The 23,962-nt window shown below is 43.1% G+C and overlaps 2 protein-coding genes across 6 annotated transcripts; both read left to right on the top strand.

The window, feature by feature from the left end:
* The first annotated feature begins 4,417 nt into the window (after positions 1-4,417).
* LOC112214554 (E3 ubiquitin-protein ligase TRIM39) lies at positions 4,418-8,720 on the top strand. Of its 3 annotated transcripts, none has more exons than XM_024373382.1 (8): positions 4,418-4,472; positions 4,992-5,662; positions 5,819-5,914; positions 6,138-6,371; positions 6,520-6,667; positions 6,763-6,789; positions 7,069-7,250; positions 7,529-8,720. In XM_024373382.1, exons 2-8 carry the CDS (start codon positions 5,087-5,089, stop codon positions 7,925-7,927), a joined length of 1,662 nt encoding a protein of 553 aa, XP_024229150.1. In that variant the 5' UTR covers positions 4,418-4,472; positions 4,992-5,086; the 3' UTR covers positions 7,928-8,720. The 3 variants fall into 3 exon arrangements, with proteins under 3 accessions (XP_024229150.1, XP_024229152.1, XP_024229151.1); XM_024373384.2 differs by having other exon boundaries at positions 4,419-4,472; positions 5,085-5,662; XM_024373383.1 differs by having other exon boundaries at positions 4,431-5,662.
* Positions 8,721-12,276: 3,556 nt separating this feature from the next.
* On the top strand, positions 12,277-23,827 carry rpgrip1 (RPGR interacting protein 1). Of its 3 annotated transcripts, none has more exons than XM_042298232.1 (28): positions 12,277-12,471; positions 12,770-13,003; positions 13,236-13,349; positions 13,701-13,818; positions 13,949-14,160; positions 14,613-14,715; positions 15,222-15,365; positions 15,649-15,754; positions 15,858-15,881; positions 15,977-16,123; positions 16,232-16,305; positions 16,417-16,637; positions 16,944-17,050; positions 17,198-17,248; positions 17,366-17,545; positions 17,810-17,927; positions 18,403-18,915; positions 19,167-19,462; positions 19,718-20,069; positions 20,930-21,126; positions 21,232-21,291; positions 21,417-21,755; positions 22,139-22,214; positions 22,336-22,433; positions 22,570-22,759; positions 22,877-22,961; positions 23,129-23,262; positions 23,438-23,827. In XM_042298232.1, the coding sequence occupies exons 2-28, from the start codon at positions 12,916-12,918 to the stop codon at positions 23,686-23,688; spliced, it is 4,398 nt and encodes a 1,465-aa protein (XP_042154166.1). In that variant the 5' UTR covers positions 12,277-12,471; positions 12,770-12,915; the 3' UTR covers positions 23,689-23,827. The 3 variants fall into 3 exon arrangements, with proteins under 3 accessions (XP_042154166.1, XP_042154167.1, XP_042154165.1); XM_042298233.1 differs by having other exon boundaries at positions 13,236-13,289; positions 15,219-15,365; positions 23,438-23,826; XM_042298231.1 differs by having other exon boundaries at positions 15,219-15,365; positions 23,438-23,826.
* The last annotated feature ends 135 nt before the right edge of the window (positions 23,828-23,962 follow it).

Genomic DNA, 23,962 nt, shown 5'->3' with positions numbered 1-23,962 from the left:
ACGTCACAAGGAAGTCGAGTGCTTAAGAAGTAGACTGGTACATATTGTTATCCCATTGAGTGGGACTGCCAAACTATGATTCACACTCAGTGGAATATCACATCCTTGAAACAGTTCAATTCAACTCTTGTCTAGCTAAAGTGAAATCAACCCAGTTAAGCCATGGTTTATTTTTGACCTTTCACTACTAAATATTTCACAGGACTAACAAATCATTGTCTTCAGTAAGGTGGGGTTTAAGACATTATTTTGAAGATACTGCAGATAATGAATCATAAATCATTTTGCACCAAACAACTCACCTGAAGATAATTCAGGCTAAGATAATTCCAGGTGTTTTTCCCTACCTTTACCATGGGATCACTTACACATGTCCTTGTTTTTGAAAGAAAAACTACATTTTATGTCCATTAAAATAACATCAAATTGATCAGAAATTCAGTGTAGACATTGTTAATGTTGTAAATGACTATTGTAGCTGGAAACGTGTTAAGGGATTTTTGGTCAATAATGACTAATTATGTATACATTTCAATCAGGACTGAATAATCAGAATACTATTGTTACTGTATGAATTTTCTTTTAATCCTAGTACTGAATATAATGTGTGTAAATATAATCAATAATTAGAACAATGACTGTCTGTTGCTTGGTAGAAATGAATGAACTTATCGTCAGACTGGCTAGAATGCTTATCTACACAGGGAGACCTTGGCTCGGTCATAAATTATATTTAATTGGTGGGAGACGATGTGGGAAGGCTTGAGATACTGCCTTTGTACCAGGGTGGAGAAGAGACGGGACAGTTCGAAAACTAATGACGTCATTTTCAGTTTATAACCTGTGGTAAACTGTATTGTGTTCGGTACTCTCGAGAATAAACGCTACTGATTGATTTTGAGACTGGTCTCTGTCCATTTTATGCAAATAAGGGTCTTACAAATTCTTAGGAGTGGACAGAGTGTTTAATTGAATTGGTTAAATAAAACATAAAGGAATTTAATTCCTGTAACAAAACGGCAGATTTTTTTATGGAATATCTACATGGACGTACTTCTAGACAGAGTTGCAAAGAAAAAGCCATATCTCAGATTGGCCAATAAAAATAAAAGATTTGTAACGGTTTTCTTTAGGTGAAGTAGAGGCGGACCAAAATGCAGCGTGATTGTTATTCATGATTTTTAATGAAGAAAACTATACATGAATAAACTAACAAAAAAACAATAAATGTGAGAAAACCTAAACAGCCTATCTGGTGACAACAAACACAAAGACAGAAACAATCACCCACAAAACACTCAAAGAATATGGCTGCCTAAATATGGTTCACAATCAGAGACAACGATAAACACCTGCCTCTGATTGAGAACCACTCCAGACAGCCATAGACTATGCTAGATACCCCCACTAAGCCACAAACCCAATACCTAACAAAACCCCAAAACAAAACACACCACAATAAACCCATGTCACACCCTGGCCTGACCAAAATAATAAAGAAAACAGATTAAGATGAGCAAAATAACTCTTTAATGAAGCTGCCAGTTGGGTAATTGTGAGGCAAACTGAAATGGTCCACCCACACAGACAGCATGGTGAAGAAGGTGCAACAGTCCCCCTTCAACCTCAGGAGGCTGAAGAATTTTGTCTTGTCACCGAAAACACTCACAAACTTTTACAGATGCACAGTCAAGAGCATCCTGTCGGCCTGCATCAAGGCCTGCATCCACCCACAACCATAAGGCTCTCCAGAGGGTAGTGCGGTCTGCACAACGCATCACCGGGGACAAACTACCTGCCCTCCAGGACACCTACATCACCCGATGTCACAGGAAGGCCAAAAAGATCATCAAAGACAACAACCACCTGAGCCACTGCCGGTTCACCCCGCTATCATCCAGAAGGCGAGGTCAGTACAGGTGCATCAAAGCTGGGACTGAGAGACTGAGAAACAGCTTCTATCTCAAGGCCATTAGACTGGTAAACAGCCATCACTAACATTGAGTGGCTACTGCCAACATACAGACTCAAATCTCTAGCCACCTTAATAATTAATAATTGGATGTAAGAAATGTATCACTAGACACTTTAAACAATGCCACTTTATATAATGTTTATATACCCTATATTACTAATCTCATATGTATATACTGTACTCTATACCATCTACCTGATCTTGCCTATGCCACAAAGCCATCGCTCATCCATATATTTATGTGTACATATTCTTATTCATCCCTTTACACTTGTGTGTATAAGGTAGTTGTTGTGAAATTGTTAGATTACTTGTTAAATATTACTGCACTGTCGGAACTAGATTTGATTTGATTTGATTTGATTTGATTAGAAGACAAGCATTTCACTGCACTCGCATTAACATCTGTTAACCATGTGTATATGACCAATAAAATTTGATTTGATTTGTTGTTGTCATGTTGTGTTGCTACCATGCTGTGTTGTCATGTGTTGCTGCCTTGCTATGTTGTCTTAGGTCTCTCTTTATGTAGTGTTGTCTCTCTTGATGTGATGTGTGTTTTGTCCTATATATATATTGTATTTTTTTTATATCCCAGGCCCCCATCCCCGCAGGAGGCCTTTTGGTAGGCTGTCATTGTAAATAAGAATTTTTCTTAACCTCTTGAAACTAGGTTGTAAATAAGAATTTTTATTAATTAACTGACTTGCCTAGTTAAATAAAAAATTGAGTCCTGTTCCTTGAAAGTGACAGGTTTGGCTTCTGTTGGCTTCTGTTTGGGGTATGTACGTACAGTCACTGTGGGGACGACGTCATCGATGCACTTATTAATGAAGCCAGTGACTGATGTGATGTACTCCTAAATGCCATCGGAAGAATCCTGGAATATATTCCAGTCTGTGCTAGCAAAACAGTCCGGTAGCTTCGCATCTGCTTCATCTGACTACTTTTTTATTGACCGAGTCACTGGTGCTTCCTGCTTTCATTTTTGCTTGTAAGCAGGAATCAGGAGAATATAATTATGGTCAGATTTACCAAATGGAGGGTGAGGGAGAGCTTTGTATGCGTCTCCGTGTGTGGAGTAAAGGTGGTCTAGAGATTTTTTCCCTCTGGTTGCACTTTCAACATGCTGGTAGAAATAAGGTAAAACTGATTTATGTTTCGCTGCAATAAAGTCCCGGGCCACTAGGAGCACCGCCTCTGGATGAGCATTTTCCTGTTTGTTTATGGCGGGACACAGCTCATTTAGTGCAGTCTTAGTGCCAGCATCGGTCTGTGGTGGTATGTAAGGCAGCTACGAAAAATGCAGATGAAAACTCTCTAGGTAGATAGTGTGGTCTATAGCTTATCATGAGATACTCTACCTCAGGCGAGCAAAACCTTGAGACTTCCTGAGATTTCGTGCACCAGCAGTTGTTTACAAATATACATAGACCGTCACCCCTTGATTTACCAGAGGCTGCTGTTCTTTCGTGCCGATACAGTGTGTATCCCGCCAGCTGTATGTTATTCATGTCGTCGTTCAGCCACGACTTGGTAAAACATAATATATTACAGTTATTAATGTCCTGTTGGTAGGATATACTTGCTTTTAGTTTGTCCAATTTATTATCCAGCGATTGTACGTTGGCCAATAGAACCGATGGCAAAGGCAGATTAGCTACTCGTCGGCAGATCTTCACAAGGCACCCGATCTCCTTCCGCGATACCTCTTCGGTCTTTTTCTCCTGAAAATGACGGGGATGAGGGCCTGTTCGGGTATTTGCTTTTGAGAAATCATGGAAATGTATTTTTTGTCCTTCTTAATACCTGCCTATTTTTTTGTCCTTCTGAATACCTGTCTGTTTTTATCCTTCTGAAAAAAATATATATTTTACCTTTATTTAACTAGGCAAGTCAGTTAAGAACAAATTCTTATTTTTAATGATGGCCTAGGAACAGTGGGTTAACTGCCTGTTCAGGGGCAGAACAACAGATTTGTACCTTGTCAGCTCAGGGATATGAACTTGTAACCTTCCGGTTACTAGTCCAACACTTTAACCACTAGGCTACCCTGCCACCCCAATACCTGTCTGTTTTTTGTCCTTCTGAATACCTGTCTGTTTTTTGTCCTTCTGAATTACCTGTCTGTTTTTTGTCCTTCTGAATACCTGTCTGTTTTTTTGTCCTTCTGAATACCTGTCTGTTTTTAGATGTCTGTTTTTTATCCTTCAGAATAAAAGGAAAGGGAAAGAGAACACAATACCTTCCTGTTTGACAGTCACTTTTTACATTGGAGTAGCACCAGGAAGAAATCTTTACTATTGTTTGTGTTTCTTCAAGTATTGTGATGCAATGTTATAATGTGTGTCAATGTAGCTCAGTGGTGAAATGGAGTGGAAAGAGTTAATCCATCAGGAAGGTCACATGCATACACTATCCCACTGTATGAGGGGAGGGGCTTGAGCAATTGATTGGAACACAGCAGAACCTAGATAACTCTACTCTGCCTGCCAAGGTAAGTGACAACTTTGATGAGGATAAGTTTAGTTTCAAGGAAGAGGTTATGACTTCACACCGAGGCAAGAATTAAGGAGAGAGAAACTCTTCAATGCAGTTATTTCCTATTGACTCTAACCTAAATCGCTGGGTTGGCTGTCACAGTACACTGGTTTCCTGCTCTGAGTATGGGCCATGATGACTCTTTGTACTTTGACCGCTGATGTTTTTCACAGACAGCTGATAAGGCACAAGGGCTGTATTCACTAAGAATCAAACAGGTCAAAACGGGGAGGGACTAACCTGAACTTTTCCAATAAGAAACACTAGATTTCATAGAAAAATGTTCTGCTATGGTGTGCACTAATGAATACACCCCGGGGCTGAGTTTTAAGGTCATGGTTTGTCGATAAAACAACTGCATGCAGGGAGCTACACTATAAGTTTGAGTTAACTGTTTGATTTACTTTCTCTGAAGCATAGTGTTTTACATGGGATTATAATACATTTGAGTTTTTTTTTTTTATGATCAAATTAGGGAGTATTTGATTCCATTTACAGCCAAAATACATTTGAAAGACTGCTTTATTTTGGGCTGCCTTTCTGAAACGGTGTTTGATCCTATCTGAAGACATGGCTTCTTCAGGCGATATATTATCTGAAGAGCAGTTCCAGTGCTCTATCTGTCTGGATGTCTTCACTGAGCCAGTCTCCATCCCATGTGGCCACAGTTTCTGCATGGCCTGTATAAAGAGACACTGGGATAGCAGTGATGCCTGCTATTGTCCCAAATGTAAGAGGGTGTTTGCGGGACGCCCTGATCTCCTCGCGAACTCATTCGCTAAAGACATTTCAGAAAAGATCAGGGCGAACAGACGGAACGGAATCAAGCAATCGGATGCCAAATCTGGAGGCGTGCACTGTGATGTCTGCATGGGGAGAAAGCTCAAGGCCCTGAAGTCCTGCCTGGTGTGCCTGACTTCTTACTGCGAGACTCACCTGGAGCCTCATCAAAGAGTGGTGACTCTGAAGAGACACAAGCTGGTGGACCCTGTGGAGAAGCTGGAGGACAGGATGTGTAAGAAGCATCAGAGACTCCTGGAGCTGTTCTGTAGGAGTGACCAGAGATGTGTGTGTGTGCTCTGCACGGAGACGGAGCACAGGGCTCACGACACCGTTCCAGCAGAGAGAGAGAGTACGGCCAAGAAGGTAATGCTCTGATTATTCTTTCATTTAGACTAAATCTCATATGTATTTTTAGCCAAGACAAATTCCTACGTTCCTGATTTTCATTCGGAATCTGATTCCAATTCTGGTTCCATTTCTGGTTTCAATTCTGGTTCTTCATCTGATTCTGATTGACAGGCTCAGATGAAGAAAACTGAGGCAGAGGTGCAGCAGATGATCCAGGCCAGATTGAAGAAGTTGGATGAGATCAAACACTCAGTCAAACTTAGCAGAGTGAGTCCTTATGTTGAGCATCTTGTTATCTACTATCACTGATTCAGTTCCATAGGCACACCCGAATGTGACTGTTTTCTACAGTATTTCCTTGTTGTCATCAAGCAAGTTCCAAGAAAGAAATAGAGGGAAATGTGCACAACGTCAATGTTCATTTCTGGGTGGGGTACCATAGGGTTCAACTCTCGGCCTAACTGTTTTCAAATGTATGTCATTTGATCAGATAAATTCAAAGAAAGAGATAGAGGATGGTGTGCAGGTCTTCACCGCTCTGGTGCGCTCCATCGAGAGAAGCCAGGCTGAGCTCATCGAGTTGATCGAGGAGAAGCAGTCAGCAGCGGAGAGGCGAGCTGAAGGGCTCGTCAAAGAGCTGGAGCAGGAAATCACTGAGCTACAGAGGAGAAGCACTGAGCTGGAGCAGCTCTCACACACTGAGGACCACCTCCACCTCCTAAAGGTCAGTGTCCCTCTCTTAAGTTGAATTTTCACCTACTCCCTCATTTCCATCAATGAATGACTAAATGAAAAAGTGGAAGTTAGGATTCACCTCACTGTCAACATCAGAGGATGTTGTCTGGAAGTGTTTCTCCTGTTTCCCATGGTAGATTTTTCCATGCCTGTGCACCCCTCCACCCACCAAGGACTGGTCTGAGATCAGTGTTCACTCTGACCTGTGTTTGGGGAATGCGAGGAGAGCTGTATCTCTTCTGGAGGAGACAGTGGAGACAGCAAAAAACAAACTGTCAATTAAAGGTCGTTGTCATCTTCTGTCTTCTCACTACAGTTATAAAATCCATTGTAAGACGTACATTTTTATGCTGTGTTTTCTGTGGTTCCTTACCTTGCAGAGCATGAAAAGATACAGCTGTGTGCAGGTAAAGTTTTCTTTGGTGTTGGAAATGGAAATGTATCATTTGAATGAATACTTTTTCTCTTCATTGTTCAGCTGTTGCTTCCGTGATGGTGATTCCCTATAGAAGAATGGCCATGCAGTACAAATATAACAGAATCATTTGAACGTTGACACATGTAAATGTTCAATGTGTTTAATGTTATATGCCTGTTGTTACCTTTTGACCCTGTAAATTAGCGCACCAAAGAAAAAAATGGACAATAACATTTTGTTTTCTTATCTATTTTCTGTCTCCTCAAAGTTGACGTATCCCTGGACCCGAGCACTGCCAACCCCTGGCTGGTCGTGTCTGAAGATGGTAAGCAAGTCTGGGACGGGGACATGGAGCCGAGCCTCCTGAACGGTCCTCAACGATTCGACACGGCACCCTGTGTCCTTGCCAAGGACGGCTTTGCCACCGGGAGGCACTACTGGGAGGTCGAGGTGGGTTTGTACTGAAATTAAAAGGAAAAAGCATGTTATATACGTTGTTTAATTGATGTAGGTCTATCAGACTAAAACATTGGTTAAAATACATGAAATCTGTGGGGCATCATGATCACCAAAGTTCTGGAGATTCTTTTATTTTTCAGTGTACAGTTTTTCTCCATACCCCTGGTAATACTGTAGGTATAGGTAAGCCTATAGGCACCTTACCTTTAAGTATTGGTAAAGCTACTGGACTATAGGGGTGTGAGTTATACTTTTTTCAATTGGTCAAGGTCGGAGACAAGACGGCTTGGGACCTGGGTGTGGCCAAGGAGTCCATCAACAGGAAGGGCATGGTCACACTGAGCCCTGAGGACGGCTATTGGACGATATGTTTGAGGAGAGGAAGTGAGTACAGAGCATGTGAGGGACAGTCGGTGTTGCTCCACTTCAGAGAGAAACCACGGAAGGTTGGGGTGTTTGTGGATTACGAGGAGGGGAAGGTGTCGTTTTATAATGTAACCGACAGGTCTCATATTTATTCGTTCACGGGCTACCAGTTCACTGAGAGGGTGATCCCTTTGCTCAACCCAGATATGCGTGACAGCGGGAACAACATATCACCGCTCATTATATGTCCTGTTGGTGTTTTCAATGGAGGCGGTAGTTTGGATGATGACATAACAATATGAAATTTACTTTGTCATGGACAATACATTTCATTTTGAAAGTGTCCTAAAGAGGAAAATAGAAAACAAAATGGACTTGAATTGCCATGGACTAAAATTGATAAATGGGTTGGTTATAGAAAGATTCAGTAAGATTCACTCCATTTAATTTTGCTGAATTCAATTAAATTATGAATGCTATTTTAAATGCAGATAGGTTGTGTTTTATTTATTTATATTTTATGTCATTGTCTGAGAAGAAGACAGAAGTTAATGCAACTATCCAAACCAATCTTTATTAGCTCATGTCATTAGCAACGGTCATCAAAATTGTTAAAAGTTTTTTTTTTTAAACTATTTGAATGAATGCAACAGTTGTACAATAGATGAAGATATTCCAAACTTTTCAAATCCATCATATACTGACTGAATAAAACATTGTTCTAGCATGGACAAATCATTTATAGATTTGGGGTATTTAGGTTGGAATTCAGGTATTCAATGTACTGTAAAATGTTTTTAAAAATATATACATTGTGAAAAATAAATCTATATGTGCCTCATTTGCATACAGTCTATACCCTAGATGTATTTGCATACATTAATACATTAATATAAAGGGGTGGAACAGGGCTACAACCACCAAAAAATGTATCCGTCTCAGACTACCTGAGCTGTCTAGACCGCCTCATTAATACTTTTGTCACATTTTATTACATAATTTAACAAGTGTGTCAAGAGAAGGATGATGTAGTAGCCAAAAAAGGGTTAAACAAATCAAAATTGGTAAAAGACAAAGTCCATATTACGGCAAGAGCAGCTCAAATAAGCAAAGAGAAACGACAGTCCATCATTTCTTCAAGACATGAAGGTCAGTCAATCTGGAAAATTTCAAGAACTTTTAAAGTTTCTTCAACTGCAGTTGCAAAAACCATCAAGCGCTATGATGGAACTGGCTCTCATGAGGACCGCCACAGGAAAGGAAGACCCAGAGTTACCTCTGCTGCAAAGGATACGTTCATTAGAGTTACCAGCCTCAGAAATTGCAGCCCAAATAAATGCTTCACAGAGTTCAAGTAACAGACACATTTCAACATCAACTGTTCAGAGGAGACTGTGTGAATCAGGCCTTCATGGTCAAATTGCTGCAAAAAAACACTACTAAAGGACACCAATAATAAGAAGAGACTTGCTTGGGCCAAGAAACACGAGCAATGGACATTAGACCGGTGGAAATCTGTCCTTTGGTCTGATGAGTCTAAATTTGAGGTTTTGGTTCCAACCGCTGTGTCTTTGTGAGACGCAGAGTAGGTGAACGGATGTTCTCCTCATGTGTGGTACCCTACCGTGAAGCATGGAGGTGGAGGTTTGATGGTGTGGGAGTACTTTGCTGGTGACACTGTCAGTGATTTATTTAGAATTCAAGGCACACTTAACCAGCATGGCTACCACAGCATTCTGCAGGGAAACGCCATCCCATCTGGTTTGCGCTTAGTGGGACTGTTTTTCAACAGGACAATGACCCAACACACCTCCAGGCTGTGTAAGGTCTATTTGACCAAGAAGGAGAGTGATAGAGTCGTGCATCAGATGACCTGGCCTCCACGATCACCCGACCTCAAACCAATTGAGATGGTTTGGAATGAGTTGGACCGCAGAGTGAAGGAAAAGCAGCCAACAAGTGTTCAGCTTATGTGGGAGCTCCTTCAAGACTGTTGGAAAAGCATTCCAGGTGAAGCTGGTTGAGAGAATGCCAAGAGTGTGCAAAGCTGTCATCAAGGCAAAATGGTGGCTACTTTGAAGAATCTCAAATATAAAATAGATTTTGATTTGCTTAACACTTTTTTGGTTACTACATGATTCCGTATGTGTTATTTCATAATTTTGATGTCTTCACTATTATTCTACAATGTATAAAATTATTTAAAAAATAAAGAAATACCCTTGAATGAGTAGGTGTGTCCAAACGTTTGACTGGTAGTGTACGTTTGCGAGATCAGACATAATATTACTATAATTCGAGTGCTGATTTTTGGAAGATGCTTTTATATGCAAACATTTCGACTGTATTAAATCTTACTTTTTCAATTGCACAAAGAATTAACACCCACCAAAATAAAGTTATCTTTCTTCTCTTTCTTGTGATGTAACTGTCGAGCAAAGCTTTAGCGCTCTTATCGATGCAACAGAAAGCCAATGTATTCCATTGAGCCCATTTTAGCCATTGCCGGAGTGTGTTTGACAGGTCATTACAAATGTTTCCGCAATCGTTATGTTAACAGGAAAACACTAATGTTACAAGCAAGTGTGGGAAAGATTTAAGTGACACATGGATTTTAAAAGCAATCAATCCAGCGAGATGTAGGTGCAGTAGCAATTTTAGCATGTATATCTTGGTGTGGCAAAACAAACAAAAAGATATGCATGCCAGCAAGGCCACTACAAAACACAACACTAAACAGTACATTAATTGCACTATAATGGTGACAAACGGTGCCCACAAACTGTTAGGGCCTACATAAAGCTGTCCCAACAGCAGTCCCAACACCTTACCACTGGTACACCTGGCTATCAGCAGAGCCTTGCCTGGCAGCGAAACAGTTCATTCAGCCTCATTTACTGCCTTTAAAAAAAACATACCTGACTTGTTTAAACAAATGTGGTTTCTACTGACAATTGAGATGTACAAACTATGGCATAAGGGAACGATGAGCGGACAAGAGGCAATCCGTAATGTAGATTAAGATATTAATGAGCGAGCTAGGACGGACGTAGTGAATATAACTATTTGTTCAGCACTTTTGAAATGTACAGCGACAGAATTCAGGACATGGCCCGTTCTTACCTTATTCTCCCTGTACACCAAGTCAGAACCGTAGGATAAATAACAGAAGCAGACAATGAAAGCTCTTACACTATTCAATGGTAACATGTCTCTAAAACAGGCTATAGGCTACATGTGCACCACCAAGTCAGAACAGTAGGTGAAATCAAGACCAGAAAAGGGACCAACTTATTATCAAGAGGCACATGGGCTACTAACAGGTTACTACACAATATACACTTAGTATTACTTTCTTTGCTACGGTATACATATCTCCCTGACATATTACATAATTTATGCAGCAACATACAATACATTTTTGGAGCTGTGTTCACTTCCTTCCAAACAACTCATTGTTGAATTTGCGATTTCCAACTTGTTGTGTAATGTTTATGTCCATGATACGTTTTATCTATAATTTCTCTTCATTATTTATCCTCATATGACAAGGATTGAAATGGATTTGCCAGTAGATTGTTGACTTGATTCGTCTTGATGACGACTGCTAGCTAAGATTTTGAAAGTATGATATTGGCATGATCAGTCCAATCAAAGCTACTGTACATATAACGTGATTTGACATCATTTTATCTGTGGCCAATGACATTCCAATGTAAATCTATGGCAGCTCCCAAAGAGCTAGAATTTTCAATGTCTACCCTTAGACTTTGCAGTGACGTAGTGTCCCCAGTGACAGAACATTGAGCCAATCACGGTGCAACGCTCTGTATTTTCTGCTGGCTTGCCCCACCACCACAGAAAGCACTGAGCTAGGATGAAACACCTGCATTTTGGAGCTGCCTAACTCAAGAAAACAAAAAAGAGACCATGTTTGTGCATATAGCCTAGCTCAGACTGTATTAACTCAATGACATGTTTTTTTTTTACATTGTTCGCGAACTGATATGTTACATGTATTAATATTTATACTTTTTTTGCTAAAAATGTGGGGCTCAAAACAGGTTCTGCCCCACCTGCCTTTAATGACAGGTTGCCACTGATTAGGTGATTAGGTGATTACGTGGATGTTGCACCCCTCAAACACAGGAAATAGATTGCTGAAAAGGAAAGATCCTCAGGTGGGGCATGCATGTTGCTAATGTCATGTATCCCTCCTTCTTCCTTTCCTTCTCTCCTCCTCCCCCTTCACCTAATAACCACAAGTGGCCCTGCCCACCTCTCTTCCTCTCACCCTCTCCTCCTTGTCCAGTTGTCTGTACATATCTAGGATCAGTTTATCCTCTCCTAATCCTAACCTCAGCCAGTTAAGCCAAAACCTAAAAACTGACCCCCAGTGTCTAACTTCATCCTAGACCATTCCTTCAGCCTAGCTAATCAGATTAAGACTGAGATAGGATTAGTAAAGGAGCAGGTGGGACACTAAGAGTGTGTCTTAAATGGCACCCTATTCTCTACATAGGGTCCATTCGGGCTCTGGTCAAAAGTAGTGCACTAAATAGGGTGCCATTTGAGATAAAAGACTGAGACAGGCTGGAGGCTGTACACCAAGCGGGGGGGGAGAAGTGGGGGAGGGATCCTAAGGATTAGTTCTATTGGGCTCTATCATAGTAGCTGAGTTAGAGACACTTATAGTGCCTGGAAGATTGTGACGGGACAAAATGTAACCCTCAACTACTTCATTTTCATAATTGGTATCGTCATCATAACATTTAACAGCATCGACTTTGTCATCATCAACACTTCTTCTGTAACTGATTACCTGCATGCTACTGTGACGAAACAGGTAGGTGACAACACTGCTAGCTACCATACTGACACTGTGCTGTGCTCAATGAGCTGTAAAAGGAATTCAGCTTAATGTCTGGGCTTGAAATGTCAGTGAAGTAGAGGTAATATGCTCAAAGGTAAGGCCCTTACTATCGTTTATGTTAAAAGTACAGAGTAAATAGGCATGTTTCTTAAGATCTATTCTCTACCAGGTATGAGTCATCTGTGTGTTTTCTCCTAGCTCAGAAATTATTGTAAGGGACAACAAACATAATATCTGGAAGTCTACTGCATCGTATTCTGTTGTTTATCAGGAAGCACCAAAAGAAAATGGATTCTGTGATCATACCGACCCACTACGTGTGATGTCAGTCCCATCCTCTGTGATGACATCACCACCAGAGCCCCATCTCCATAGAAATAAGCATTGTGATTGGCTGAACCTTCATTAGGACCAAGCATGTCTCTGACAGTGGACGAGACAGCCGGAGATCTACCAGTGAGGGACGTAGGGCTGATGAGAGGAGGGCTGATGCCCACCGTACCAGGTAAGAAGGATGGAGTGGGGGAGAGTGAGATGGGAGGGGGTGGGGGGAGAAGAGTGAGGGGACAAGAGAAGAAAAGAATGTAGAAGAAATTAGTAACTGAACAAAACAGTGCATTTACATTTTAGATTCATGTCGTATAAAAGGTTAGTATCAGGAAATAAATAGATTTGATTGAAGCAATGTGGTTTAACACCCTGTCTCCTTCGCTTTCTGTCTGTCTCTCCTTTGCCAGACTCTGTGAGAGACGGAAGGTCATGGAAGAAACCACAGGTGCTCAAGTTAAAAGGTCAAACAAAACCAGGAACTCACAGATCAAAAGCAGGAACTCACAGATCAAAAGGACAATGTATCTATTTCTGGGAGTTTTTCACCTCTAATCCCTTCTCTATCTTTCTTCCTTCTCTTGTCTTTCTTCTCTTAGTCTCTTCCTCTCTTTTTTCTCCCTTCTCTCTTTAATCCCTCCTAATTACATTTCTTTCTCCTCCTCTTCACTGTCAGTTTCTTCCACCTCTCCCTCTCTCTTTATTCCCTCTCTCTTTCTCCCCTTTCTCTTTATTCCCTTTCTCTTTATTCCCTCTCTCTTTATTCCCTCTCTCTCCCCTTTCTCTTTCGCTCCCCCCACACTTTTCCTCACCTCTGTTCCATTCTCTTATTTTCCCTCTCCTTCTTCCCTCTTTTTCTTCCTCCTCTCCATCAGACCGTCAGAGGGTGTTCCAGGTGCCCAGGGAGCAGCTGGAGGACCAGTGTTTCCGTCTGCAAGAGGAGAACAACCTACTGAGACAGCACACACGCACACAGGAACAGAGGCTACGGCGGTACTTTTCCAATGAGACACGCTTCTTTTTGTTCTGCATTACATAACGTTTTGCTATGGTGTGCCCTAAATCAACACAGCCAGCTGAACCAGACCACCCAGTGTATATCCTCCATGTCCTCTCTCCTCAGGATGTCCACCAAGTTGATGCGTCTAAGGGAGGGGCGTCCGGGTGAGGCCGGTACCAGGGTCAGGGAGGGGGACACGGAGGACATGATCCAGGAGCTGGAGGCGCGTGTGGCCACCTTGGAAAGCCAGAAGGGGGCACTGCAGAGCAAACTCAGCATGGCCAGGCAGCACATCATGGACCTGGGGCCTGGACGGAGTTACCACAGACACAGAGGTACTTAGCTGTCTGTGTAACTATAGAGCGATATTTTGAGTCATCTTTGTGAAAATAATTTTACACAATATTGTTTATGAAATTATATTTATTTGTCCTCCCTCCCTGTACGTCATCACTGATGTGACATGACTAAATCTCCACCTGGTACAGCCAGAAGAGGAGTGGCCAACCCTCAGAGCTTTGTTCCTCTCTAGGTTTCTTCCTAGATTCCTGCCTTCTAGGGATTTTTTCAGAGCCACTGTGCTTCTGCATCTGCATTGCTTGCTCCTCGAGGTTTTAGGCTGGGTTTCTGTATATCACTTTGTGACAACTGCTGGTGTAAAAAGGGCTTTATTAAATACATTTGATTGATTGAGTAAAGGAGTGAAAGCTATCCAGTGGATCCTCTGTAGGCTTTCACTGATCCAATCACATATCCAATCATACACCTTTTCCCTTTCTCCTTTCAGGGCGGGGAATGGATGGGCAGGGAGGAGTCACACGAGCAGCACAGACAGCTCCGCCCTGCTACGGCCTCAGCCTGGAGGACACCAGAGGAGAGACAGAGAAATTGTAAGGAGAGAGCGAGGGAGAGGGAGAGAGTGGGTGTGTGTGTGCACGCAAGAGACCATGAGCAAAAAAACAGTTGAGTAGAGAAGCAAGTGTCCAACATTCGTCCAACGTTCTTCCTTCCTCCCCTCCACCACTGTACCACTACTAAACAAACATACGCTCCTCAGGTCTGTGAGTGAATGCCTGTCTGCATAAAAACATACCATTACAATTGCAAATCACTCTGCTGTAGAGCTGGGCAAGCAACCCATGAGGCAGATCATAGGCCATGTTCCAATATCCACACAAGCAAACCACTTAGAATACATGCTTCATTTAATACATTGCTTCGTTCTAAGTGGTATTACTATGAAACCACATCAATTTCCTAACAGTACACTAACAGACCCATAGATGACAATGCTTTGCTGTGAGGCCTGTGTGATCTTGCCTTACCAGAAGCATAACTACTCCTCTTTCCTCCCCCTCCTATATTTCTCCGTCTTCTTTCCTCTTTGATCCAGCAGGTCCAGTGTGATCGAGACCCAGAAGGTGAGGGTGACAGAGCTGGAGCAGGCTGCCCAGTCCCTGAGAGACACACTTGGGGAGAAGGAGAGAGAGATAGAGGACAGTATGAAAGAGATGAGGAGACAACAGGCCAACGGACACAGGTGGGGGCAGTTCACACACACACACGCACGCACGCACACACACACACACACACACACACACACACACACACACACACACACACACACACACACACACACACACACACACACACACACACACACACACACACACACACACACACACACACACACACACACACACACACACACACACACACACACACACACACACACACTTACACACTTACCCATTCCTACTTATTAGCACACCTCTGAGCTGTAGTATGTTGTGAATCTGAACGATGACCTTTTCCTTCCCCAGGATCACTATAAAGGACAATGTGGACGTGATCCGCCTGCAGAAGCATCTGTCAGACAAGAGTGCTGCCCTGCGTGTCAGCCAGGAGAAGTTCAACGTGTTGCAAGAGGTGGGGGGGGCTCTCTCTACCTCGTTCATCCTTCTTTCACTTCATCATGATGAGAAACTGACAACTTCTACCTTGTTCTTTCTTTTCTCCCCCCCATTTCTAGGCTTATGAAGCTCAATTGGAAGAGGTAGTAAGAGAAACCTTCAGTGTAACTATGAACAATCAGTCAATAACATGAAAGAACTTGTATTGACCGTCTAATATTCCATGTGTCCGCTAAAGGGTCAGAGGTCACTGAAGGAGAGCCAGGGGGCATTGCTGGAGAAGGTAGAGGAGCTGAGTGAACAGCTGAAACAAGAGAGACAGAGAGCGCTGACACTGGAGGGACAGCTCACCGCTGCCACTCTTTCTATGCAAGCCCTCGAGGAGGTATTGCAACGAGTCTGCAAGTAGGGGTGGAGGAAGTAGGTAGAAGTTGTCCCTCCCTACCCATTGATACAAGGCCAAATACTTCTAACTGTATACTATTCCATTCAGTTCCAAGAGAGAGTGTCAGACCTGGAAGGAGAGAAGAATCTACTGAAGGACAGCTATGATACACTCCTGGAGAGGTGAGGAATTAATTAACTATAGTAAATGGACTGACACTGTTTCTGTCTTTCTCTTTCTTCACCTGCCCACCTCTCTCTCTCTCTTTCTCTCTCTCTCTCTCTCCTTCTCAGCACTTTATCTGCCCACAGTCATGTGGAGGAGAAGGTGGATAGAGAGAGAGAGCGGGAAAAAGATAGGGAGAGAGAGAAAGAGGAGATCTGGAGGATGGACATAAAACGGCTTGAGGAGATTCTGCTAGTGGAGAGGGAGGAACGAGGGAGGCTGGAAGAGGAGAAAGAAAGGTTGCAACTGGACAAAGAGAGGATTGAGGAACAACAGGAGAGGGAGAGAGGTGAAGGAGAGAAAGATTAAGTTCAATACTACTTATTGGTAAAGCCAAGAGTTTCTTCTTGACCATGTGACCTGACCTAGGATGTGTTCCAAATAGTACACTGGCTATTCCCAATTTTAGTGCACTACATGGGGAATAGGGTGCCATTTGCACAAAGCTCTGGCATATAACTAGGACCTAGGGCTTTTCCTGGTCAGGTCATGTGGTCTAGAAAAACTCATTACTTATTGGGTATCAATTGTGTTATAAATATCATAGGCAGTCTATTCTGTTGTTTGACAATTCTTTTTATATGCATTTTCATAGAGTCCGTTGAGTCGATTAGAGGAAAACATGATCGAATGGAACAGGAAGTTCTACAGTACAGACAGGAAGTGACATCACTGCAAGAGAGACTGGACTCAGTCACAAAGGTGAGAGATTATTATTGACACGAATAACATGTAAAGAATATGTTAATAACAACTTAATAATATACTGTATGTTATAAAACTGTTTTGCTCCGTTTTTCATGTCTCTCCATTCTCTCTTTTTCTTCTTTCTCCCTCCGTTTCTCTCAGGAGTTTGACATGAGTGTTGAGGACCTCAGTGAAACCTTGATACAGATTAAGGTTAGTCCCTTCTCAGATTAGTTAAATAACGACAATATAACGAGGTAACAATATAAGAGGTCCTTTAAACCTTATTAACTTTCTCTCTTACTGTGCATTTTGAAATCCCTTTCGTAGACATTTAGGTTACAGCAGGAGGGCCGTGAGGGTCTGCGGTTCCTCGGGATTGATGGGAAGGTGGAGGACTCATCGAGAGAGCTGAGGGACCTCCAGGCATCCCAAGCAGAGACTGTGTTAGAATTACAGAAGACCAGAGACTTACTGTTACTGCAGTACCGCATCAATAATGATTTGCAGGTAGGCAGATAGGCCTACCTGTTTTTCTTTTTAATTTCTATAATTGTAAAGCAATTTTGGGTCCTTGAAAAGAGATATATAAATCCCATGTATTATTATTATTATTATTAACACACACACACACATGCTTGTCTGTGTGGACGCTTGCATACACACAAAGGTAATTATAAAGGTTATCTTCAATACTCTCCTCTTTCCTTCCTTCCAGCCTTCCATCTTAACCCCCTCTCCTCTGTTCTCCTTCCTATTCCTGTCCTGTCATAGGCTGAGTTGAACACAATGATAGAGAGAGCAGAAAGAGAGAGGGAGGAGACCAAGAGGAGGGTAGCGGAGAAAGATAAACTACTTGGAAGAAGAGCCTTGCAGATCAGCACTTTACAAGGTACGAAGAATGTGGTAACACTTTATTTGAAGGTACACATATTAGCCACTCATTTGTAGTTTATAAGTGTGTAAATTAGTAGCTTATAAGGCCTTTATAATGTCTTATTAGCCATATATTAGGTCTTAAGGAAGTGTTTTCTAATTCAAACATTATAAGTCACGTTTTACCGGCCAATCCTTAATAACCTCATTGTAAGCCATAAGAGCAAGTTACACAAGAAACACACTCTTAGTAAGCGGTCTGCATCATATGATTCATTTTCATGATGTGGCAAGTTACGCTTTTCGTTTTAAAAGTCCAATATCTTGAAAACTTGACTGCTGACATGCAAAACATTTTGGGCAGAAATGAAAAAAATACATATAGTTTTTGAGTGAATTATTCCTTTAATATCAAAAATTAAATTGAGCGTTATCTACTAAAGCTCAGCTCAATGAGTTTAAAATCACTTTTTTCTTCTTCTTCTTTAAAGCGCAGCTGAAAGAGTTGGCCTACAGCCCTAGGAACTACAAACGGAGCATACCACTACAGTACACCTGGCCGGGGTGGGACCAGGAAGTGGTACAGCCCATTGAAGACGACACCACTTTCTCTCAACTACGAGCGGGAGAGTCCCTTTTGGAGATCCACCTCAGGGGGGCAGCTTTCACCCCTGGGGGGCTACGGACCATGGGGGGCGCCGGGAAAGGGGCGGGGTCAAAAGATGAAGCGGTCGTGACCTTTTGCACTTACGCCCTCCTGGACTTTGAAATGCACTCCACACCCCTGGTTTCGGGAGGGCAGCCCAACTACGGGTTCACATCGAAGTACCCCCTCTCTGCCCGTGATTTGGGGAGGCTCGGGGGTCAGGGGGGAGGGGTGCTGGTGGAGCTGCACCAGGCATTGGGAGGGGTGCGTTTTGTGACCCGAGGGGGGGCGCAGGTGCCACTGGTTGGAGCGGTAGAGAGGAGAGGGGAGCAGGTGAGCGGACGAGTCAACATCGCAGGTAAGTCTTAACATCACCTGGTGTCATTATATTGCAGCAACAACGGTTTCAGCTATCATGGATCAACCACTGTTATAGCCACAATTGTGGCTTTATTATGAGTTCTAATGTGCATCATTATTAGCAGACACTATGCGAGGCCATTCAAATTTGGCCCAGTAGATCTGAAACATTAGATATACAGTATACCAGTAATATGACATACTGTGTGATTGCGCCCATCACTGAGACTCACCTATTATCCCTTGAAGGCTCGGAGGGAGATGTCATAGGGATCCTGGACTTCCGGGTGCGTCTCTTCCCTCCTGCGGAGCCCGTGGACACACTGATAGAGAGAGGAGTGGACAGAATGACAGAGAGAGGAGCAGACAGACGGATAGAGAGAGGAGCAGACCGAATGACAGAGAGAGGAGCAGACAGATGGATAGAGAGAGGAGCAGACAGGATGACAGACAGACTGATGGACAGAAGGACCATCAGTCCACAGAGACAGTGGAGCCCCATCTGGGCCCAGAGAGGTCTAGGCTTGGAGGACAGTGTGCGTGAGGTAGGCTACTGAGACAATTTTACAACAGGTCTGTCATTTAAAATCCCCAGGTTTTATAGAAATCCTAATTGGAAGATTTCCTGATATCCAGCTTATTCCCTCCTGATTCCAGGAATCTTCTAACTGGGATTTCTGTATACCTGGGAATTTAGGGAAAGTTACCGGAATATTGTAAGCCTAGCTCTGCTCTTAAAAGACCAAAGATTCACTGGGTGGTTGAATTCATGCAGAGCACAATGTTATTTTCCACTACAGCAGGAACTATTTGACTATGGCAGAGGTATACCCAATGAGCTGGAGGTGGTGCTAGAGCATTGCGTGGGTCTAAGCGCCCGTTGGCCGGAACTACTTCCGGACTCCTACCTCATGTACCGTCTCTACGACCTGCCGCCTCACACCTCCACCACAATACCGTGCAGCGCCGACCCACTGTTCAACGACACGGTCAACTACCCTCTGGCCGTGACCACTGACGTTCTGGAGTACCTAAGAGGGTGCAGTCTCTGGGTCTATGTGTTCGATGACAATGATGATCAGCCTCCACCTGCTTACCTGGCCAAGACACCCATACCACTCCGCCCGCTGGCAGCAGGACGACCTATCAGAGGTGAGAAAATGACAGTTGTCATCAACTCTAATCCTACCCTATCTATCACCAATTCTGTAGAGCTACAGGGTGCCCTTGATTAGATCCGTCAGGTGTCTTAGTGCTGAGTTGGAGTAAAATCCTGCAAAACCTTAAACTCTTCACATTGTTAAAGACATAATAGATCATATTGATTCATAGAAATAAAAAGTATGTCTCACCCTCATGCTCTGACCTCTCAGGTGACTCATCCTAAAGGTCTGTGGTTCCCAAACTGTGCCCCCTAGCTCCCAAACTGTGCCCCCCCTTCCCCCTATGGAACTCTGTCCGGCTTTCAACTTACTCCTGAGAGTTGTAATAGTTGAATGCACAAGGTGCAATTTTAAAACTAGGTATTGAATCAGCAGCTTTCCTCTTGTCATGTCAGTCATTGCAGACCTTAGAGAGCTATTTATAACTTGTCAGAAATGTCCAGATCAACTAGCCCATGTCAGCTACTCAAATATCACATGAACACACATAAGAGATGGCAAAATGTGCAGAAATGCAGGAAATTAGCTTCAAATCTGCAAAATTGTCTCTGCACACCATGACAAAATGTGTAGAATGAAAGGAAATTAGATTTAAAACGCACCAAAAAAAAGTCTCCATCCTATGGCAAAATGTATACAATTGCAGAATATAAGCTTTAAACCTGCAAAATGTTCTCTCCGTCAACAAGAGGGGTGTGAACAGTGTGTCATGAAGCTGATCCTAGATCTGTACCTAGGGGAAACTTTGGTCGCACCCCGAAGCCATGCTTCCTGCTATACCTCGCTTCCAACTGCATCTTCCTTCCTTCCTTCCTTCCTCCCTTCTTTAATTCCTTCCTTTACTCTCAGGTGACTATGTTCTGAGGGACACGGGTGGCGGCCGGCGGGGGATGGTCCGCGTGTTCATACGATGGATTTACCCCTTCCAACCACCAGAGGGCAGCACCCAAAGACACAAGGAGATGGACAGGATGGAGAGAGCGATGGAGAGGAGGAGCGAGAGAGTAGAGGAACTGCCGAGGCCTATTGCCAAGCCTAGGGTGAAGGTATGGTTCACATTTCATTTTTACATAGACTGGTCACATTAATTGTTAGCATCTCCTTTCTCTTAAAACCTTTTTCTACCTCTCGTTGTATTCTCCTTATTTCAGTCAAAGGCTGTTGAGCCCAGAGTGGACAGACCTGCTGCACATAAAGAGACCAGCATTCAGGTATGGCACACACTTGCACACAAACAACCAACCATTGTCATCTGAATATGCAACAAAGTATTTGCTCTATTATGAGATTTGAAAAACTCAAGAGATACTGAGTTATCACTCTCTCTACTTGTTAGCCCAAGCCCCGTCCTCCACCAATCAAGCTGCGATTACCCCAACCCAACGCCCAATCAGAGCGAGCCACACCTGTGACGTCCCCGGAACCCAGTGTCGCCACACCCCTCCAATCTCCAGCGAGAAAACGGGCCACGCCTCTTAGATCACCTGCCACACTCTTGACACCTGGGACGAGTCAAGCCACGCCCTCCCAGTCGCCCACCAGGAAGCAGGCAACCCCTCTGAGGCTACCTGAGGTCAGAGGTCAGAGTTCGCCTGTGTCAGAGTTGACCCCATCTCGACCTGACTCGGCTCGTTCCACCAGGAGTTCCGCCAGCGATGATAAGAGTTATTTTAAGGTGAGTGGATAACAAAAATGTAAATGCAGACAAGGGCCATAAGCAGTGCTGGAAAGACAATTGGGCTCCCGAGTGGGACAGTGGCCTAAGGCACAGCATCTCAGTGCTAGAGGTGTCACTACAAGACACGCTGGTTCGAATCCAGGCTGTATCACAACCAGCCGTGATTGGGAGTCCCATCGACCGGTTTTGGCCGTCGTTGTAAATAAGATTTTTTTTATGTCTATGTCTAGTTAAATAAAGGTAAAATATATAACGAATTATAGAGAATAATTGCAAAAGCAGGATCACATTTAAAAGGTGTGTACTAAAAGGACTAATGATTTGATCATTATACGTTTAAGAGTGAACGTTTGACACCTTTGTCTCTTCCTCCCTCTCAGGACGCCCCCTCACTGGAACAGGTGTCTATGGAAGAGGAGGAAGAGGAGGAGGAGCAGGAGGAGAAAAGTGACGAAGGTGATCATTCATTACAGTGCTATCTATATCCTATTTAAGAACAATAAAGTACTCTTGTCCTGGAGTTGAATAGGAATCTCCTGATGTCATGAACAGTCATTGGTTCTACTTCCCTCTGTAGCCAAAGTGGATAGTGAGGTCATGGAATTCAGAGAATCAAGGACCTCCAACCGTAGTGACGTCCTCATTATTCCTCCATCTTCAAGGAGAATCAGAAAGGTAAGAATCAATCAATCAATGTATCAATCAATTGGGTCTGGTGACTAACTGATTGAGGTAAGAATGAGAAAAATAGAAAATAGACATCTTACATTTTTCTCTCATTTTCATTGAAGTCTTTATTTCTGTGTTTCAGGGAGACAAGTTGAGAGTGGAGATTCTCTCTCTCTCTTTTGAGCCCACCTCCCGAGTGGCTCTCGATGAGTCAGTGCAGCGCGTCTATGTGGAGTACCGCCTCCTGGGAGTTCCCATGGAAACCACAGAGACACCCATGTCCCTCCGTAAACCATCGGAAGGGGAGGAGATACATTACAACTTCACACGAGGTGTGTGTGTGTGTGTGTGTGTCTCTGTATGTGTGTTTGGATGGGTGTAAGTGTTGATACTCAAAATCCCTATCTCACCATATATTCTTTATTTCCCTCATTCTCCCCTTCTCCCAGTCATCTATGTGGATGGCTCTGAGGCAGCCCCACTAAGACAGTACCTGTACACCATGCTGGAGGGAACTGACCCAAACCAGGGCAGGTGAGAGAGAGAGAGAGAGAGAGAGAGAGAGAGAGAGAGAGAGAGAGAGAGATGACCCCCCCCCCGCAATTTATAGTGTCACCAGCCATCACTGGATGATACCCCTGAATGTGTATGTGCCCTTTCCAATAGAGTCAATACATGCTATAATGTGTGTGTCTACCCAGGTTGAAGTTCACAGTGGTCAACGAGCCAATGGATGATGACGATGACGAGGAGTGTACCGACGTTGGCCACGCTTTCCTGGACTTACAGGAACTGCTGCTAACAGGAAATGACATCACCGAGCGGCAGATCGACAGTGAGATTCTATATTTCTATTGTTGTAAATATTTCTGTGACATATTCTGTAATATCTCCTCCCTTATGCACTGCATTTCTTACTCTACTCACCCCTATTTCTCTACCACTCCTCTTTCTCTTCCTCTCTCCTTCTCTCCATCTCCCCCTCTCTCTCGCTCTCTCTCCCTAAATAGTTGTCAGTGTGGATGTAGAGAAAGAGGTGATGGGAAAACTCAAAGTCTCTCTGGAAGCAGCAAAGACTTTGACTGGGATATACTGGGACTATCGCCAGAAGAGAGATCAAGAGACCAAGAAGGATGAAGAGAATGACGAGAAGGAGGAAGATAAGGAGCAAGAGGAGGAAGAGAAGGAAACATTGAAGAAAGTAGACAAAATACAAGTGATAGATTATGACATTGATGATGATGACAGTGACTTTTACTAAAAGTGGAAATATGAAAAGGATATCATGAAACAGATAGGAATTGTGGTCCCTGTGAATAGATTGTGTGACTGACAAACTGGCCACTCTTAAATAAAGAATATTGAATAACCGTAAACGTCTGACATTGTATAATAAACATATTACTGTCTGATAAAGTTATTATGTTTCGGCGTGTAAACTAACAAAATACTGTATAAATAATATTTGTCGAACCTTGTAGAAATGGAGATCAAACTGCATCTAAAAAAATTGCTGCATGTTTGTTTGATCAATG

Source organism: Oncorhynchus tshawytscha, linkage group LG15 (assembly GCF_018296145.1).
Source record: "Oncorhynchus tshawytscha isolate Ot180627B linkage group LG15, Otsh_v2.0, whole genome shotgun sequence".
Taxonomy (NCBI): domain Eukaryota; kingdom Metazoa; phylum Chordata; class Actinopteri; order Salmoniformes; family Salmonidae; genus Oncorhynchus; species Oncorhynchus tshawytscha.
The sequence above is the reverse complement of the archived record's forward strand: the minus strand, read 5'-3'. Positions and strand labels throughout refer to the sequence as shown.